The 21,040-nt window shown below is 41.2% G+C and overlaps 1 protein-coding gene across 1 annotated transcript in view; it reads left to right on the forward strand.

Annotated features, from left to right (window-relative positions):
• The first annotated feature begins 1,843 nt into the window (after positions 1-1,843).
• Positions 1,844-21,040, forward strand: part of LOC100890987 — a 31,475-nt gene continuing 12,278 nt past the window's right edge. The window contains exons 1-10 of the mRNA XM_030994861.1: positions 1,844-1,862; positions 2,920-3,196; positions 4,126-4,489; positions 6,173-6,364; positions 6,937-7,179; positions 10,068-10,183; positions 13,122-13,250; positions 16,915-17,222; positions 19,101-19,215; positions 19,618-20,419. Of these exons, the coding sequence (XP_030850721.1) occupies positions 2,949-3,196; positions 4,126-4,489; positions 6,173-6,364; positions 6,937-7,179; positions 10,068-10,183; positions 13,122-13,250; positions 16,915-17,222; positions 19,101-19,215; positions 19,618-20,419 (2,517 nt within the window). The 5' untranslated portion in view covers positions 1,844-1,862; positions 2,920-2,948. The remainder of the gene's footprint in view (positions 1,863-2,919; positions 3,197-4,125; positions 4,490-6,172; positions 6,365-6,936; positions 7,180-10,067; positions 10,184-13,121; positions 13,251-16,914; positions 17,223-19,100; positions 19,216-19,617; positions 20,420-21,040) is intronic.

Raw genomic sequence — 21,040 nt, forward strand, 5'->3', positions numbered from 1 at the left:
AATCGGCAAAAGTAGGCTCTACAGTATATCTGCAAATCCAAGGAAATTGTCATCAACAAAACTTGTAAATTTCATTTGTTACTTATTAGTAATCAACATTGATTCATATAATTGTTTATCAAACCTTTGAAAGTATCATAGAGTAAAGGAGCCGGTAATCGGCCAGCTCCAGTTTTCGGCCGATTGGTTGGATGCAAGGTAAAATCACTCTAAAATACATCGCATAATAGCATAACACATATCCCACACATACCATACCGTGCCAGTGTCACTAAAGAACCACATTTGCAATGAAAAATATATCCTAAAATATCACATTTTAGCGATGTAATCGGCGGTCCCACTACCCGAATCTGAAAAATTGAGTATCTTATGCGTGTCTGTAAGAAATATGGGTACCATAAAATGAGCTTTATTTCAAGTATTTTTCAGATTTAGAGCCCGATTTTGTGCTAGTCGCAAGCTCAAAAGTATCTCATCGCATGTATTAAATCAATGCAGCCGCACACCGCAACGCACACACGATATCTCTGTCTAATTCAGATTCCAATATCCGATCACCACAGTACTAGTTTTCGGCCTGGCGAGCTCTGGGGAGCTCCGGCGTGGGATATCTGCTCCGCCAGCTAGTGCTATAGATCAGCGCGGAAACGCACGGCGCGTGCGCGCGCTTCCTATTGACTTTGTACATGCGGTCGAAAACTGGTACGCTATGCTGAAAACTGACTCCGAAGCAGTGAAAATTGAAATGAATATTGTCATGGCAATTCGTGATTTTTTTCTGGGATTCTTGTTTTGTTTAAATAATAATAATATTTGCTTCATGATTTGAACAAAAAATGATAATACATGTAAATAGGAAGTAAAGGGTCCTAAAAATAGGATTTTGTCTTAAGTGGCCGAAAACGGGCTCCTTTACAGCAGGTTTTACAAAATGTTGCATGAATGTACTGCAGAACAGTGTTGCCCAACTTTATACACAGCCAGGATAGTACGGTAATGCTGTTAATGCTACTGTATGTGTGGCCGTAATCACCCATTTTCTGCACCTGTCAAACCTTGCAAACTACCTTCGGGTAGACTGAAGACTGAAGAAGGATACCGTATTTGCCGGCGATAAGGCCACAGCGCCGTATAGGCCACACCCTCGATTTTGACATTTAAAACAAACAAAAAACTTTTTGTCAAAGTCGGGTTTTGATCTCTTGCGTAGAAATGTTGATTTGACTAAAGTCACCGTCTTAGACCGCTCGGCCATCCCGCACTGATGCTAGCTGATGTAGTTTTTTGTGATGTATACATTGCGCCTCTCACTTGTGTATTGAAATGGATTCAAAATAGCGACTTCGCGTGCTGGATGCTTCGCGGCAGCTCCGTTAAACGGGCCCTTCTTTTACTTTTGCAATGCATTGGCACGAACTTAGATCAAGATCTATTGGCAGATGTTGTTTTTGGAAGTTTATTTTCATCTTTAAGTCAACAATGCAAGATAAAATTGTCGGTAAGATGTGTGGAAATGTATAGTTATTGTACCGTTCGTAAAATAGTCCCATATGTGCAAATTTGTGCTGGTTTTGAGTTTTGACTTCCTTTTTTTTTTTTTTTTTTTACTCTCTCGTCGCATAGGCCACACCCCGACTTTTTGATTTTTTCTCTTCCAAAAATACTGCAGCCTTTACGCCGGCAAATACAGTATATGTGAAGAAAACAGTGTTGGCATATTTCCTGCTTCGGAGGCTTATTTCCCGGACGCCGGGAAATAAGCGGTATTTACCGCTTTTTACCGGGAAATACCGGGAAATATATTTTTCCACTCACTTGTTCATAGGGATTGTCCAATTTAAAACATAATAACAATGGTGGTGAGTATGGTTGCTCTTGTGTGTACTATTTATGTGTGTGTGTGTGTGTGTGTTTGTCTATGTCTGTAATTATGTAATGCTGGAAAAAAATACAGGAAAAAGATACCAAATATACACCTAATCTAGATATGTTCTTTATTAAAGGGAACCAAAACCTTCATACTAAGTTACTTTTATTGTAAAGTTTAAGATATTTGAATAAAATCAGTGAAAAATTGAACAAAATCGGGCAAGGAGTAAGGAAGTTAAAGCTTTTTAAAATGACTAGTCACTAGAGGGCGATATTCAATTTGATGACATCATTTGTGGACAACTCTCCATGCCTTTTGTACATCAAATTTCACAAGTCTTTCATTGTTTTTCTATTTATTTGTGTTCTTGATCGGATTTCATAACTTGTGAAGTAGAATATCATTTTGCATTCTATTATCTCAATCACAAGAAAGAAGGAAAAACATGAAATTTCGGCTGCCAGAACGTCATATGAATAAACCCTTATTGAATTGAATTGAACAGAATGCACATGGATGTTTGTATCATTATTGCTACCACTCGATCTTTATGATTTTAACTTTTTCAAATAGTGTGAGTGAAATTAAACCCCATTATCTCTTTTGGTAATTGGGAACAAAATCTGATGGATCGTGATAAAGACTATATATTTTGTCAGCCCATAGTATCGAAATCATCAATTTGTGCTTTTATGGTTCTGTGAAACAGGTTTTCCGTTTCCTGTCATCTCTGTAGGTCTCATGGACTCTGAGACATGGAGTTAGTTTCATCAAGAAGTTACCAGCAACTTCTTGGTTTCATGAAACGACCTCTAGGGCGCTAATTAGACCAAGAAGTTGCTGGTAACTTGTTGATTAGACTGGAGACTTCAGTTTGCCTTAATGACAATAGCGATTATTGTGATTTTAAAAAAAGCACGTGCACGGAACTAGTGTCACAGAATGTTGCTTCAGTAACACTTGCCCCTTAGATCCATTGCCAGTCCCTTCTTTGAGTCAAGATCTTTATCATAGTCTTTTTTTCCTTTGTTGTTGTTGTTCAACAGATGCATTTAGTCATGTGGAACAAGTCAATATGTATGGCAAGTCTTTCAACTCCGACCTACCAACAACCAAATGTGTGACTCGTGACTCGATAAGAAGGTCTAAGGTCACAGCTGTCTCAATAAACAGAGTGCCTGCATCAAGAAGGAAAAGTGGTGAAACTGCTTCAGCTACAAACAGGAAGCAGGGGGTCAAAGGGCATTTGAAAGCAGACGATCTAGCAGCCACAGGGAAGAGTCTTCGTGTTCCTGTTTACCAGCCTATTCAAGCAGCTGCAAGGTATATAGAAACACTATCTCAAAGTAATTCAATTCAAAAATAAACTTACATGTACCTTAACAGAAAGGCGGTCCAAAGCATCATGCTGCATATGTTCTAGTGATAATTGCTCAGTAATGTTTCTTACGCTAATAAATTCTTGAATTTTAATTAGGCGTGAATCAAAATGGTACCTGAACGTCACGCTGATACCCAGGTTTGATTAACAGGTATTTCAAAATAAATTTCACACAGATCTGCACCTGTACTCAGGCCCGACTTAAATCTAAGACCCAGCACTATACCTACATGTACATGCACATGCAGGGGCGGATCCAGGGGGCCCGGAGACCCCTCCCCTGGCTAAAAATAATAGGCTTAAAAGAAGAAAAAAATTGTAGTTGTTGCTCAAAAAGGGGGGGGGGGGGGCTGTTGAGTAAAAAAAAATGGAGCTCCAACCAATCAGGTTGAAATATGAACCAGTAAATCCTGAAACTTATACGATGTACATGTAAGGGTTTCTAGCTTATGGAATAAAATATTGTAAAAACAAGAAACTTTCGCAAATTGGAGCTGATCGACAGCCTCTTTTGCATATTGCTGACCATGAACAAAATATTTACAATAAATAGATTTATTCAATCAAATCTTGTGACACCTCCAAAACACAATTTCATTCATTTTGGACATGATTGAACTCTATCTCTACATATACCATACATGCACTGATACAAGTATTTATTTGTACTGGAATTCAATACTTTATATACCCTAAATCTTTCACAGCGGTTCAATAATAGCAAATTTGGACTCCTCACAAAATCTAAATAAGTTTCATGGACGCAACAAGTTTCTGGTTTGACAGTAGCAGGTCTTGTTGACTGCTACAGGTCTAAGTCAATATTTCACAGCCATGATAACTTATTCTTTTTTGATTAATTGGTGGACAGTTTGGGCAAATCTGATGTCTTTCGTAAACTGATGTCAACTGAGCCTCGTCGCAGCCAGACAAAACCAAATGAGCTTGAACTGCGCCCTCTTCATTTCAAATGTAGCTGTGGAAATCTCAAGCATAGCACACATGGTGGTGTTAAACGGTCGTCGTCGGCCTCCCTGTCTTCCAGTGATGGGAGCGAGAGTGAAGATGAGGAGAGTGACGATCAGGATGGGAGAGGATATGACATTACCAATTTGATCAAGCTCCTGATAATTCATGAGACCAAGGGTGAGCAGCAGAGGTCTGGAACCATTCTCAGAAACCTCGCAACAAGTGTGACCATCGATAAAGATGTGACAGAAGTCCAACTGCATCAGGTGAATATTTATGTTTTACCTTATTTTCTGAGAAAATCTAATTCTGCAGGGATTTCTCTCCTTTTCAGTCTATACTGTATGTAGCCCCCCCCCCCTCCATGATGCAAATTTATGTGGTTTTAGATAATTCCTTGTCTTTCCTGTATTTGTCAAGGCACTTGATGAAGTACCCTTTGCTGATCTTGCAATCAGAGGTTTGTCATCGGTATACCCGAGATTAGTTAGCTTTTGTCCTGCAATTGGTAGCTGACCATCAGAATCATCTAGAGCTCTTCTCATAATGCATTCACTATACCTATAGAACAGGTATGGTGACAGGATACAACCTTGGCTAACACCTTGGCCAATGGAGAACCATTCACTGTCTCCACTTTCTGTTCTGACGTTGGATTCTTGCTCAGGATAATTTATTTTGCTTAAAGTTGTAATTTCATATAACCAAAACATTCATTTGAAATACCTATTTGTGCTCTTATTTTTATGCCTCCGTTACGAAGTAGCCGGAGGCATTATGTTTTTGGGTTGTCTGTCCGTACGTCCGTAAGTCCTGTTCTCGTGATCGCGTTATCTGAAGAACCGATTAATGGATTCCTGCCAAACTTTGGTCATGTATGTATCTTGCAAAGCCGATGAATTGATTAGATTTTGGGGTCACAAGATTAAAGGTCAAAGGTCACAGGGCTCATTATGTATGCAAAAATAGCTCTCGATCGCATTATCATTAGAACAGATTGATGGATTCCTGCCAAACTTAGATCATGTATGTATCTTGCATCTTGTTAGTTTTATTTTTTATTTTTTTTCAGGGGGGAGGGGGATCCCTTGTTATCTATCAAACTTCTACTTGCGGCTTGACCAAATGACTACAACATAATTTTTTATTTTTTATATTTTTTAATCATTATGAAAACTCTTGATTTCCTTTGAAATGCTGAAACTATTCCATTTGCTAGCAACCTGAATGACCTATAATCCATCTCCAGATTTTTTTTTTTTTACCCATTTACCATCCATTTTCAACGACTCCAATTTCTAGCTGTTTGGTCTTGTTACCAGCCATGCTGCATGCATCATGGATGCATCCTTGCTGATCCTCAAGCAAGGAGGATGGGTGTCTAAACACACCAGTCTGTTACTGGAGTCAGGTGCCTACTGGTGCGTTTAGTAGGATTTGTGACCATCCCTCTAATTTCATGTATTCACCACATTTTTCTTTCCACCCCCTTTTTCTGGTGACCATCCATATGGCCTGTGTTTGAGAAGCATCCTGGCTGATCCTCAAGCCAGTGGGACTGGGGGGTGTTTCACAAAGACTAAGATTGACTTTAAGTTTGACTGAACTATGACAGGCCGTTCATGCCACTAGTTCCTCTAACCATTCCTGGCATTTGTTTCTTAAGGGACGTATAAATTGTGGTCTCGAATCCACAGAATTTACATTTGTTGATGGTTCATTATTTGAGGGGAAAATATTATCTAAAAAATCATAATTGAGGGACCAATAGTGAGAGCAACCAGTGGCATGAACAGCCTGCCGTAGTTAAGTCAAACATAAAGTCAATCTTAGTCTCACACCCCCCTGGCCACTTACCTTCGTGTATCAGATACCTTCTATAATAGGCATGTGGTAAAGATTATGACCAGATTTCTTATTTCATGTTTTTTAATAATTCTTCTCTTTAGCTGCTTCGTCTGGTGACCAGCCGTGTTGTATGCGTCAGAGAAGCAGCTTTGTTGACCCTTAAACAAGCAGGACAGGTGTCTCAACTGGCGAGTCTGCTGCTAGAGTCTGGTGCCTTAGGCAGGGTGCTGATGCTGTTCCATGGGGAAGGAGACGGCTCCGTCATTGCAGCTGGATGCCAGTTCCTGGAAGAGGTATCATTAGCTTTACTCTACATGATTGTCTGTATGGGTAAAATGCCTGTTTATACATTAAATTTCAATATCCAACGCGGCATGGTGCCTAATGCCTTCCAGTCACTGAAAAGCCAAATCAGCTACCAGTTGGTGAAGCTACGGTACTTGTAGAAATTGATCTTCATGAGGCATGATGGACCAGCCATTACAGCAATGGTCTGACTCTGACAAATGTGAGATTCATGTTTCAAAACCTTTGGAGTTTCAGATTCCAGAAACTTATATTTTAAAGCCCCACTGCACTACTGATAGCTACTTGCGCCCTCTATATAGCAAACCATGCCTAATAGTAATCGGTGACCATTGGTCCCCCATGATCCTCTTTTTCTTATGTTAATTGAGTTCTAATTTGATGAGATATTGAACATACAGGGAAGTCTAATCCCTCCTGGCAAAACTAGTGCAGTGGGGCTTTAAGTGGAAATGTTAAGATCAGTTTTCATTGTTACTCGAGACATATATGATTCATTTTCAACCAGTTAACTGCTTCGAGGGAGGACGATGATTGATTCCTTTGTTCTTACATTCAGATCACAAGCCATAATGATTTGAAGGACCTTTGGCTGGAGGAGATGATTGTCACAGGTCTGACTGTCCTGATTGGTCTGCTGTCAAGTGAGGGGCACAGCCCAGCAACAATATCTGTCCAATCACAGCAGGCAGCTGCCTGTCTACTGAGCAGGCTAGCCAATCACCTTCAGCTAGGTATCATGATGTTGGATCATGGCATGGATGACATTGAGGCGGCCTTCAGGAAGCAGGCAAGCCTCAGGGTAAGATTTCAACGTTTTTCATTTATCTTTTTCTGATTGCAAAGTCTGTGAGAGTTTTGCTCTGATGCGGATAAGCCAAGGAGTACAGTATAATAGTAGTGTTGAACAAAGAAAATTCAACTTTCAAACTTCAAAGTGTGTATGAGCTGGAACCATGTTCTGTAAACAATGTTATGTTTTATGTTAATTGTCATAACAAAGTGAAATAGTGCAGAACTAACACCTACTATTGGTGTTTGCGCAGATGTATCTTTTAACTTTACTTGAATGCTGCCAGCTTTATGAGACATTAAGTAATGAATTGTCCTAATTTTGAAATGTTATGACAATGAACATCATGTTACTATTAAAGTTAAACATAAATGATAACATCATTGACAGAATACCACACCTGGGGGGTGTTTCACAAAGATCCTAATTTGAATTTATCCTTAAGTTGGACTTAACAATAATATTATGGAAAGCCGTTAGCATCCTTGACAAAATATTGTAAAAGGCATAAAATGTTGATTCAAATCGTTCATATTTTCTATTATCATGGGAGACTTCATGGACTTGATGTGAAATTTATGAAAAAAAGTCTAGAATAATTGAAATTTTGCTTTTGAATATATTTCATTATAAGGCTACAAATGGCTCTCCATAATATTTAAGTCCAACTTAGAGTTAAGTTCGACTTAGAATCTTTGTGAAACACCCCCCAGGTTTGTTTCTTTCTGAATATAGTGGATGAGTCACAATTGGTGGCTTGAGTGTTATCAGACTTCGGTACATGTGTCTAGCTCTCTAAGAAGTAATGCAACTTTCGAAACGCTAAAATTATTGATTTCAATAATACAATTTTCAGTCTAACTTTTGGCAAACACATATTGGTAACACGTGACTGAAATCTATTGCAACAAAGCACTTTATGAAGACATATGCATTGATTTGAATATATCCTGCCATAATGAATACAGCCTAGTGCCACAGGGCTAATCCCCATTGTGCCAACCCACAAATCCCCCTTGTGCCAAGTTTATTTTGAGATAATCTGTTGGTGCGATCAATAGGGCGTGCGAAGCACTCAGCACAGTACAATGAACAATTACTGCTATTAAAAATGCGAGCATGCATGCATATTGCATAAAGCAGCTAAGCCGTGGCTCGCTCGAATGAATTAACTCTTTGCCCGCTTCGTTCGGCTAGCGGAACATACAGCGGGCTGCCAACTTCGACTCAAGTCACATTTCATTCACAATACACACGGAACGCATTTAATTCTATTGTACGCACACACACACAATAGTAACGCGTGCTTCGCATTGTATACACATCACACTTCATTGCACCGCTTTCGCAGACATTGTTTACATTGACATTTTCCGAGAAAAATTGAGTTTTTGAAACTGCTTTTGCAAATATTCTGATGAGCTAGGATGGCCCCTATTAGGAGGAGACGGGACTTCTTCACTGCTGATCAGGTACGAGAACTTGTGATGGACCCTGTTCCAACAGCCGACTCTGATTCAGAGGAGAGCGAGACTGACTCTGACGAGGAAGATGAGCCTGGTCCCACACGTACACTTTTGCGTAATCCCACAGAACATGATAATGGCGTGGACATCAATCACGATTCAGACAGCGAGTTTGAAGAGGAAATTAGGGATGATGTGTCGATGGTTTCAGCAGAGGATGAGCTCTCCCTATCTGCCTGTCTCTTTCTTCCTCCCCTCTCTCTGCCTCTCTCTATCTTGTTCTCACTCTCATTATCTCAACCTGCCTCTGTCTTTCTCTGTCTGCCTATCTGTCTTTCTCTCTCCGTGTCTCTTCTTATTTATATCCCTATCTGCCTGTCTCTTTCTTCTTCCCCTCCCCCTCTATCTCTATCTTCTCACTCTCATTTTCTGTATCTGCTTATATCTCTTTCTTTCTCTCTCTCTCTCTATCTCTCCCTGTCTCTTCTTATTTCTTTCCCAATCTGCCTGTCTCTTCGTTCTTATTCTCTTTCTTTCTCTCTCCCTCTCTCTGTCTACCTCTTGTTATAATGAACATGTCAATATGAGACTACATATGTAGACGAATATATTTTATTCTTATTTATTATACATCAGCTTTCTACAATTCATAACTTAGTACATGTTTCAAGCATACATTATGTTCATGGCTTGCCTTATTAGTGTAGAAAATCAATAAGTTCTTCTATTAATTTCTTTCAATTCTAATAGCTTGCACAGCCTTGCAAGTAATAATAGAATGTTACACCATCTTACCTACAGACACAATAAAGGTCATCAAAGTACAATCAAGAGACAGGAAGTCTATTCAAAAGTACCCAGGGTCAATTTCAATAGGAGATTAGTTCATTGTCGGCTTACTCTTTATTCAATCCTAAATTACCAGGCTCACTGTGACCTTCAACACATGAATTTGGTATGTAGTGAAAGCTCATGAATACATCTTTTCAATGAACTAACTCAGGACATAAACCTCCATAACAAAGTATTAGATATAAGAGGTATAGAATACCCTTCTAAACGAAAACTTGGATACAAAATGTATAGTTGATTATCTCAAAATTTATGATAATATACATTACAAAAATGATACCATTGGCAAGACTATTAATTTCTATACAATATTGCTACACAAAGTTTTTCATTACAGTACACCAATCAAAAGTTATTGCGAGTTGAATAAGCATAGTCCATGCAGAACCCCTCCTAAGGTGGCACCCTAAAAACAATGTGGCACAGGGGGGATTGTGTACGTGGCGGGCAAAGAGTTAAGCAGCCAATCAATAACACGGTCGCATGTACAAAGCACTATAACGGTAGCGTGCATGCAGCCTTATGGCAGGATATGAGTTAATGGCCTTTTTTTGACTGTGTGCTCCTCCCACCATGCAGGAACCCATCACAGAGTTGTTGACTAACCTCATCCGTCATAATGACCACACTGCAGGAGGAGTGCTCAACTACAAGTTCACATCCCTAGTTGCAGTGGCACTGAGAGATGGACCATGGTAAGAACCTATTCACATTCCTAGTTGCAGTGGCACTGAGAGATGGACCATGGTAAGTACCTATTCACATCCCTAGTTGCAGTGGCACTGAGAGATGGACCAGGGTAAGAACCTTTAACCCTCATCAAACTCTGCATCTACTTTAGTAATGCAGGTTGTAGGAGTAATTAGGGAAAATGTAGTAATAGTAGTAGTACATCACGGGTGGCCAACCCGCGGCCCGCGGAGCATTGAAGAAGTGATAATAATTTCGGGTGTTTGCCATGCAAACACCCCCAAAAGACCCGAAAATTCTGGAAATGGGTCTTTTCTTCGAGAAAAATGACCCCTAATAATGGGTAGGGGTTACGAGGCTTGAGCGGCACACACCCGTCCAAGCCAACTCTGAGTATCCCCCTGGGCATGAACATCACTCGCCGAGTTAATTTCAGTTTGTACATATACAAATTAATGTTGTGAATCGAGAAATATGTTTGAAATGCCATACTTGTCTTGAAACTTGCAGCCCTTTTCTCCCGCCGTTTCTTTTCTTCACTGATTTTGTTGTTTCCTTGTTTGTTTTTTGCAAAATTGAAGGTGTGTACACGTATTACATGAGTGTTTTTTTTTTTTTGGGGGGGGGAGAAGACTACCTATGACCCGCCAAGTTATCCCAATCGTTAGCTGTGGCCCGCGAGCTCTAAAAGGTTGGCCACCCGTGTAGTACATGAAGTAATGGTAGTAGTCCTGTGGTCATGTCACGTTGACTGAGTTCAGACCTGAACAATGAACTTCTGTCATTAGCTCAATGCATACCCGGGGGTGTTTCACAAAGATCCTAAGTTGAACTTATCTCTAAGTTGTAGGGACACTGATTTTCCATTTCAAAAAATTGCCTTTTCCATTTCAGAAAATTTGGAATTCTGTGAAATTCTGTTTTGCCACTGATAACCACTCAGAAACATACAGACGGGACTGGATAAACTTAATGCAAAATACTAATGAAAATATACGAAAAATTATCAATGTTTAGATTAACCAACTTCAAATTCAAACTTAGACAAGCAGACTAAAGTTAGCGGAATGTGTCAGAACAAGACATATTCCTGACGGAACGATACAGAAACAGAGTAGTACCGACGTCGACGAAAACATTTCAGTCTTGGCTGTCATGTCAGTGATCGATTGATTTTAGGCGTACATACCAGCCCCTTTTTTGAAGCGTGTGTAAAATCTCGTTGCACTTAACGCCCGCTGCTGGCATGTGTGTGCCTAGCTGGCATAATCGGATCGATTCGCTGCTATTTGTACCGTGTTTTGTGTCACGATCTCTATTGGTCCAGCAAAACAAAATGGCAGCGCCCGATCTCCTAAGAATCTGACGTATATCACTAAATATTCAGAGTTATTAACCATGATTTTAGGCCCGATATTTTTTCACTGCATAACAAATCACAAAAATAGTGTAAGTTTTACGATTTTCTTCTTGAAAAATTAAAAGTCTTGAGGTGAAAAGGGTTTTCCGCGACTTTCCGTTCGGAATGGCATTTCCGTGAATTCCGTCCGTTATCCGTGATCGCGGAAAATCAGTGTCCTTAAAGTTGAACTTAAAATTATGGAAAGCCGTTAGCATCTATGGAAAATATTTTGTAAAAGTTATTTTAAAAAGCATAAAATGTTGATTCAAATCATTCATATTAACTACTATCAAGGAGATTTCATGTTCTTGATGTGGAATTTATTAATAAAAAGTCTCAAATTCTTGAATTTTTCACTTTTGAATATATTTTATTTTAAGGCAACAAATGGCTCTCCATAATATTTGAGTCCAGCTTGGAGTTAAGTTTGACTTGGATCTTTGTGAAACACCCCCTAGCTCAATGCATACCTGGGGGTGTTAAACAAAGACTAAGGTTGACTTTAAGTTGGACTTAACTATGGCAGGCCGCTCGTGCCACTGTTTACTGGCAATGGTCTCTCAAGGGACGTACAAATCATGGTCACACATCTATATAATTGAGCTTTTTGATAGTTCATTATTGAAGGAAATTTTTTTTATCTAAAGATCATAATTGAGAGACCAATGGTGAGAGCAACCAGTGGCATAAAATGGCCTGTCATATGTAAGTCCAACTTAAAGTCAATCTTAGTCTATGTGAAACACTCCCCTGTTATACTGTCTAGTTATTGCTGTTGTATCATCATATTTTTTCATATATGACCAGGGGGTGTTTCACAATGATCCTAAGTTGAACTTATCTCTAAGTTGGATTTAACAATTATGGAAAGCTGTTAGCATCTATGAAAATATTTTGTAAAAGTTATTTTAAAAGGCATAAAATGTTTATTCAAATCATTCGTATCATGGGAGATTTAATGTTCTTGATGTGGAATTTATAAAAAGTCTAAAATACTGGAATTTTCGCTTTTGAATATATTTTATTTTAAGGCTACATATGGCTCTCCATAATATTAAAGTCCAACTTATAGTTAGGTTCGACTTGGGATCTTTGTGAAACACCCCCTGGTAACACAAAACCACCAACAAGTCACATGGTATGTGATTTTGTTTGTTCAGTTAGAGCTCAATAAAAGTGCATCTGGTCAGGATGGTCAAATTCGACTTATTATAATTTCCTGAGAAGAATACTTTCCTGTATCTAGTTTCCAACTTTGGAAGGACACAATACTCTGAAAGTGGTATTTTGGAAATTTTTTGGATATTTTTTTCAGCTATGCTTTGGTGAAGAAAATATGGTCTAAATAATAACCCTGTGTTCCCATACAATTAAGTACAGTCAAAACTGTCTACAGAGACCACCAAAGGGAAACATAAAATGTGCTTGTTGTAGAGAGGTGGTCTTTGTAGACAGGTTCCTTAAGTACATGTTTTAATGAGAAACCGTTTTCAAGGAAAGCAAAACTAAAGCAGGTTTGACTGTACTTCTTTTCTTTGTAGCTGTGTTCAGTCCAAAGCTATGGACTTCTGTCAAGAGCTGTGCGTGTACGAGGCTGGGACGCGAGCTCTGATCAAAGATACCATGCTTCTAACGACCTGTCTTCAAGTCTTAAAATCAACCAACTGCAGGTAAGCTCTACGGTCTATCCTTATTCTATTTATGCTACTCTGTTACTTGCAACTCTCCACCCAGGTGTTGAATGGGTATCGGTAGAAAGGAATTCCTTGAATGCTGTGAGCACAGAAATCATAGCCTAACAGAGCTGGGGTGATCTTGGAGCACCTTGGGCACCTTGGATATGTGCACTATATAAATGTCCATTATTACTATTATTAATATTATTAATATTATTTACCTACAAAAAAGTGTCATAATATAGTGGTTCATTCACCTGACTCTCAGTTCAGGGCTTGAGCGTTTAAATCCCCGCCTGGCAGTAATGCACTTTGGTCAGACATTAATCCACATGTGCAAGTCTCCATCCAGGTGTATACATGTACATGTACCTGGGAATCCCTGGGATATTGATTATAACAGGGTCATTGGGGAGAGCAGGCTTCCCCAGGTTTAAAACAAATATTTTAGATATATACGTCATGTAGATAGTGAAGTGAGATGAAGTGGCATGAAAAGATGCCTCCTGAACGCAAACTGTATAGTTGTTGAAATCATAATGTTATCATACAGATGAAGAACCACATCATTAGGGTATGTTGCTGGTAAATGCATATATACCGGTAGTACGTTCTCGATGGGGCTTAACACAGTGAAATCTGTCTATAAAGACCAACCAAGGGAGACAAGAAAAGTGGTCTTCATAGACAGGTGCCGATAGTACATGTTTCAATGAGAAACCATTTTGAAGGGAAACAAAATATGTGGTCTTGTAGACAGGTGGTCACTACAGTAGGTTTGACGGTACTAGCTTTCATTCAATCTGTCTCGTTCTCCCCTTGCTATCCTTCTCTGCTCCCTTTCTCCCCTTTTTATCTTGCTCTTGGCCTCTCCACTCCCCTTCTCTCCCTCTCTCTCCTTCTGCTCCCTTTCCCTTTTCCTCTCCACTCTCTTTTCCCTCACCCTCTTTATTTCTCTCCACTCCCCTATTCCCACCTCTCTCTCTCTCTCTCTCTCTCCCTCCCTCCCTCTCTCTCTCTTTCTATCCCTCTCCTTCTGCTCCCTTTCCCTTTTCCTCTCCACTCTCTTCTCCCTCACCCTCTTTATTTCTCTCCACTCCCCTATTCCCACCTCTCTCTCTCTCTCTCCCTCTCTCTCTCTCTCTCTCTCTCTCTCTCCCTCCCTCCCTCTCTCTCTCTTTCTATCCCTCTCCTTCTGCTCCCTTTCCCTTTTCCTCTCCACTCTCTTCTCCCTCACCCTCTTTATTTCTCTCCACTCCCCTATTCCCACCTCTCTCTCTCTCTCTCCCTCCCTCCCTCTCTCTTTCTATCCCTCTCCTTCTGCTCCCTTTCCCTTTTCCTCTCCACTCTCTTCTCCCTCACCCTCTTTATTTCTCTCCACTCCCCTATTCCCACCTCTCTCTCTCTCTCTCTCCCTCCCTCTCTCTCTCTCTCTCTCCCTCCCTCCCTCTCTCTCTCTTTCTATCCCTCTCCTTCTGCTCCCTTTCCCTTTTCCTCTCCACTCTCTTCTCCCTCACCCTCTTTATTTCTCTCCACTCCCCTATTCCCACCTCTCTCTCTCTCTCTCTCCCTCCCTCTCTCTCTCTCTCTCTCTCTCTCCCTCTCTCTCCTTCTGCTCCCTTTCCCTTTTCCTCTCCACTCTCTTCTCCCTCACCCTCTTTATTTCTCTCCACTCCCCTATTCCCACCTCTCTCTCTCTCTCTCTCTCTCTCCCTCCCTCCCTCCCTCTCTCTTTCTATCCCTCTCCTTCTGCTCCCTTTCCCTTTTCCTCTCCACTCTCTTCTCCCTCACCCTCTTTATTTCTCTCCACTCCCCTATTCCCACCTCTCTCTCTCTCTCTCTCTCTCTCCCTCCCTCCCTCCCTCTCTCTCTCTTTCTCTCCCTCTCCTTCTGCTCCCTTTCTCTTTTCCTCTCCACTCTCTTCTCCCTCACCCTCTTTATTTCTCTCCACTCCCCTATTCCCACCTCTCTCTCTCTCTCTCTCTCCCTCCCTCTCTCTCTCTCTCTCTCTCTCCCTCTCTCTCCTTCTGCTCCCTTTCCCTTTTCCTCTCCACTCTCTTTTCCCTCACCCTCTTTATTTCTCTCCACTCCCCTATTCCCACCTCTCTCTCTCTCTCTCTCTCTCTCTCTCTCCCTCCCTCCCTCTCTCTCTCTTTCTCTCCCTCTCCTTCTGCTCCCTTTCCCTTTTCCTCTCCACTCTCTTCTCCCTCACCCTCTTTATTTCTCTCCACTCCCCTATTCCCACCTCTCTCTCTCTCTCTCTCCCTCCCTCTCTCTCTCTCTCTCTCTCTCTCTCTCTCTCTCTCTCTCTCCTTCTGCTCCCTTTCCCTTTTCCTCTCCACTCTCTTCTCCCTCACCCTCTTTATTTCTCTCCACTCCCCTATTCCCACCTCTCTCTCTCTCTCTCTCTCCCTCCCTCCCTCCCTCTCTCTTTCTATCCCTCTCCTTCTGCTCCCTTTCCCTTTTCCTCTCCACTCTCTTCTCCCTCACCCTCTTTATTTCTCTCCACTCCCCTATTCCCACCTCTCTCTCTCTCTCTCTCTCTCCCTCCCTCCCTCTCCCTCTCTTTCTCTCCCTCTCCTTCTGCTCCCTTTCCCTTTTCCTCTCCACTCTCTTCTCCCTCACCCTCTTTATTTCTCTCCACTCCCCTATTCCCACCTCTCTCTCTCTCTCTCTCTCTCTCTCCCTCCCTCTCTCTCTCTTTCTATCCCTCTCCTTCTGCTCCCTTTCCCTTTTCCTCTCCACTCTCTTCTCCCTCACCCTCTTTATTTCTCTCCACTCCCCTATTCCCACCTCTCTCTCTCTCTCTCTCTCTCTCTCTCTCTCTCCCCTCCCTCTCTCTCTCTCTCTCTCTCTCTCTCTCCCTCTCTCTCCTTCTGCTCCCTTTCCCTTTTCCTCTCCACTCTCTTTTCCCTCACCCTCTTTATTTCTCTCCACTCCCCTATTCCCACCTCTCTCTCTCTCTCTCTCTCTCTCCCTCCCTCCCTCTCTCTCTCTTTCTCTCCCTCTCCTTCTGCTCCCTTTCCCTTTTCCTCTCCACTCTCTTCTCCCTCACCCTCTTTATTTCTCTCCACTCCCCTATTCCCACCTCTCTCTCTCTCTCTCTCTCTCTCTCTCTCCCTCCCTCTCTCTCTCTCTCTCTCTCTCTCTCCCTCTCTCTCCTTCTGCTCCTTTCCCTTTTCCTCTCCACTCTCTTTTCCCTCACCCTCTTTATTTCTCTCCACTCCCCTATTCCCACCTCTCTCTCTCTCTCTCTCTCTCTCTCCCTCCCTACCTCCCCTCTCTTTCTTTCCCTCTCCTTCTGCTCCCTTTCCCTTTTCCTCTCCACTCTCTTCTCCCTCACCCTCTTTATTTCTCTCCACTCCCCTATTCCCACCTCTCTCTCTCTCTCTCTCTCTCCCTCCCTCCCTCTCTCTCTCTTTCTCTCCCTCTCCTTCTGCTCCCTTTCCCTTTTCCTCTCCACTCTCTTCTCTCTCACCCTCTTTATTTCTCTCCACTCCCCTATTCCCACCTCTCTCTCTCTCTCTCCCTCCCTCCCTCTCTCTCTCTCTCCCTCCCCCTCTCTCTCTCTCTCTCTCTCTCTCTCTAATTATCTCTCCACTTCTCTTCTCCCCTACCCTCTTTCTCCCTTCCTCTCCCTCTTTCTCTTGATATACAGGGACGTTCGAAGACTAGGCACCTCCATTTTGGATGCGCTCCTCAGAGGGTCCAACACCAGGCAACTCCGGGCCTTCTTCCGTCAGGCAGATAGAGCTTTCAAAGAGAGGACCCAAGTCCATCTCGATCCCACACGCCGACGAGCAAAGGATGTCTGGATACCTCTCACCAAGCAGGCTTTTGAGATGGAGCATGGTGATGGGAATCAGGGAGAACGAAAGAAGACGGAGGAGGAGGAAGAGGAGAAGAAGATGAAGGCTGGAGTCAAGGAGATTATGGATCTTGTGGTGCATGTAATTCTAGTTGAAGGTGAGAGGTGTGGAGTGGATGGTGTAGGCATTAATCCAGTTGGGAAATACTATCTGCCCATGGATGAAAAATTAAATTAAAGGTCATTTGTACAAAACCCGTAGAGATGAATACCGGATACATTTCCCTAAAAGATATGTAATAATTATTCATTTATGCACCAATGTTACATTCTATGGTATGCAGCTGGATGTATACCAGTTTGGCGTTCAACAATAAGGGATAGAGCAATGTCGATCTGGCGCTGCTTAGTGGCTGCCGGGCTCACGATCAATTAGGCAAAAAGAATTTCCATTTTCAGTTTAACTTAATAAAATTTGGAGTGGACTTTAAAAGAATTATTATTATTATTATTATTATTATTCTTTTCAAGAGGGCAAACAAAAGATATTCATAAAGCACCTCCATCACTTTGGCAGTGATTATTCTGAAATGCACAAAGTGGGACTTCTTCATGTCATTTTTACATGTGCTATCTCCAAACTGTTCTATTCTGTCTCTTCTGAAGTGTTCTGGTTTAGAGCCATATGGTATGGTTAGTTATCATCTCTTTCTCTTTGTAGTCTTCATTACATCATATGTTTTGTCACCTATTAAAGGGATTTAAAAAAAATTAAATCCTTGATTTAGCTCATGCTGCAGTCATAATTATAAACCTTTAGGTCATACATGAATCCATGACTTTTACAAGCCAATCGCTTTTCTGATTATCAAGATATCTGTGATTGGAATCAGCAATTTCAGAATTTGTTGTCCTAACGGTTTTAATGACACTACAGTCTATCGGGAAAAATTAGTTTGGTAAAACCGGTCACTCAAAGATTCTTACTTTTTTGAGGCACTTCATGATCATTTTGAAGCGCATTTTTTTAGGGCTTCAGTGGTACACAATATCACAGACACTGATAACACGTAGGGCCATGCATCTCAGATATAAATTTGTTAAACGATGCCTTTAAGTGACACCATCCCTATTTTTGGTCTACCTCTTCCCTTGTGTCAACCACCATCCCTTCCAGTAGGTCTCGTGTCATGCTGTTCCTTCATGAGAATATGGCTCATCCAGTTTTTCCATTTCATAGTAGGGCCATTTTCTGGAAACCATCATAAGCCTCCATCCTTGAACATCCTACAGGTTCCCTTGTAGGTATCTGGCAGGAATTCATTCTTTGAAATGCTAGAGCGCAGTGAAAGCAGCCATGCTTAAGCCGAGGTAACAGCTGAGTGCCAGGAGTGTCAAATCTGACAGACATGAGCGCTGTACAAACACCCACTTTTATCATTATTATTTAATACAGAGAAACTTGTTTCACAATTTGTTACAATTGGATGTCTACAAGCTTAGACTTGTGACGATTTCATGAAACTGGCCCCTGATTGTTTTTTTCTGAACTTCCTTTACTTCATTTAATCTCTTGAATCACTTCAGCACATCTTCCTTAGTGATCCTTTCCCTCTTAACAATTCCTTCCATTCTTCTGCTTTGGGTTGTTATGTTTTGGTTTTGGAGGTATTGGTAGGGCTACTAAATGATTACCGGTATATTATTCCCAAATGGTAGGAGAGCATTATTTCTTCTTCCTCTGGTGCTTTTAATCTTCAAAGAGCCTTGCAGCCTGTCCTGAAACACCTGGTGAATTTCCAATATGAATGTCAACCCCCCCCCCTCCACCCCTGAACACAATCCTGCATCAAGAACAGAGGGGAGGGGTATCGGCTTAAACACAATGCAGCGACAATCATATTTGACTGCCCTGCACAGGACTCGAACCTGCACGTATGGCGAAAGATATATTATGAGTCAAACAATCCAATAGCACGGCCTCCATATTGATTTGTTGTATTACCCACTGATTGTTTCTCCTATTTTATTGGCAGGTAAAATTCAAACAGACGAGAAAGGCAAAGTGACAGAGGTGAGATTCCGTCCAACACAGGATGACGTCAACGGCCTTCAAGAAGCTGTTAACTGTCTAAAGACTATAGCAAATATGTAGGTAGATCAAGATACATATCGATTATCATTCAGTCATTCACTTATTGTTTTATTTTGTAATTCATAATTTATATTGTAAAATGACATGTTTAAGTCTTCAGCCTTCCGTCTTGTACTATATTTTAATGCTGAATAAAAGCTGAATGATAATTGGTTAATCAATCATTAACTCATTTTATATTTTATTCACTTGTGACAATAACTACAAATGAATATCAGTGGAAATCTCTCTTTTTTAGATAACTTTTTAAAACAAGAATTCAATTATTAAGCTTTTGCCCTTTTTTGGTTCCCCCCCCCCCCCCTTTTATTCTTCTTTTACTTCCTCGCAGAATTTCTACTTTCTTTGATGTGGAATTTTCTTTGATCATTTTATCTCATTCTCATGCTTATCGGCAGGTCTGAGGCAATCATGAATCCCAACTCAGCGCATCGTCTACTCCTCTCCTGTGGCTCTCTATGTCTACTTGATCTCCTCCACACCTTCTCAGCAGCTGCTTTTGGTGTCGCCAAGTGTGCCACTCCAGACACTGAAAAGCAGCAGCGAAACCCAGAGGCTCTGTATCTGCAGGCTTCTATGAAGCTCTGGCAGGGATCAGCGAAAAGGAAAGGGTCCGTCGTAGATGTCCAGGAGCTTTACGACAAATCTAAGTTGAGTTTTGTCCAGTCAGTCCTGGAAGTTTTACTAGTTTTAGCAGAAGCGTCGTGCAATAGATGGAGTGAACGAATCGTAGGACAGCTTGAAAAGCAAGTTCTTGAATCTGGCAGATGGCAAGAGGATGATCATGACGAGGATGATTCCACTCATACCACTAAACAGTACAAGTATATAGAGAGTGTAGGCCAAGCTTTCCATGACAGCGGAATCCCCAGTAGCAGAGGGGTCAAGGAGCGGAGGTCGAAGGTTAGATTTGCATGGGATGATAATGATGAACGCACCGTTGGGACTAGCGCTCGTCAACATGGCCCAAAACCTCATGAGTCCAATTCAAACAATAGCAATAATAAGAGAAGTAAGGAGAACAAATGGGCATCATCGATGAAAGGGAATGGCTATTGCCGTGAGGATGGGTCTGGAGATGACCTGGAAGTGACCCAGAGGAGGCAGAAGGGTCAGCTGATGGTCAAGAAGGCATTGGTCAGGGAAGGGGTCTGTGAGTCTGTTTCATCATGGATGATCTGTGGCCAGGAGAAGATAGAGGTAAGATATCCAACCCATCCACTCAATTCAATTCAATAACAAGCAATATCTTAGATTGTATGCAACTAACTATAGCTCAAGTTCAGCATTAAATCTTTATTTTTAATTAATTGATGTACCATGCAGTGTTTTATAGTTCTGTACTTTTACTTTACTTCTACTTTGTATAGTACTGATGTTACATGTGTATCCATATTGTAAAAGAATGTGCAGTTTGACCCACAAATTTCAAAACTTTTTCTTTTTTATTATAAATAAATAAATGGCCTGTTACTGGCCGATCAGTGCTTGAATGCACCTGTAAAGACATTCCCAACATTACAGATCTAAATGGCATTATTGATCAAAAGGGAACTAGAGGCAGTGGAAAATCTGGGCCCCGTTTTTTCTTAAATTATGTAATCAATAACGAGTAACAATAATAATAATAATAATAATAATAGCTAGTTCTTATATAGCGCTTTTCAGGACCGGAGGCCCTCTCAAAGCGCTAATAATTGTTGTAAGCTACTGTAATGTTTGCATTTGATTGGCTGTGATCAAATTCATCACAGAATTGTGACACTTGTTAATGATAAAAAGATTTTTGAAAAAGGGCCAGATTCTCTCATATGTAAAAAG

Source organism: Strongylocentrotus purpuratus, unplaced genomic scaffold, assembly GCF_000002235.5.
Source record: "Strongylocentrotus purpuratus isolate Spur 01 unplaced genomic scaffold, Spur_5.0 spur5_scaffold_21, whole genome shotgun sequence".
NCBI lineage: Eukaryota > Metazoa > Echinodermata > Echinoidea > Camarodonta > Strongylocentrotidae > Strongylocentrotus > Strongylocentrotus purpuratus.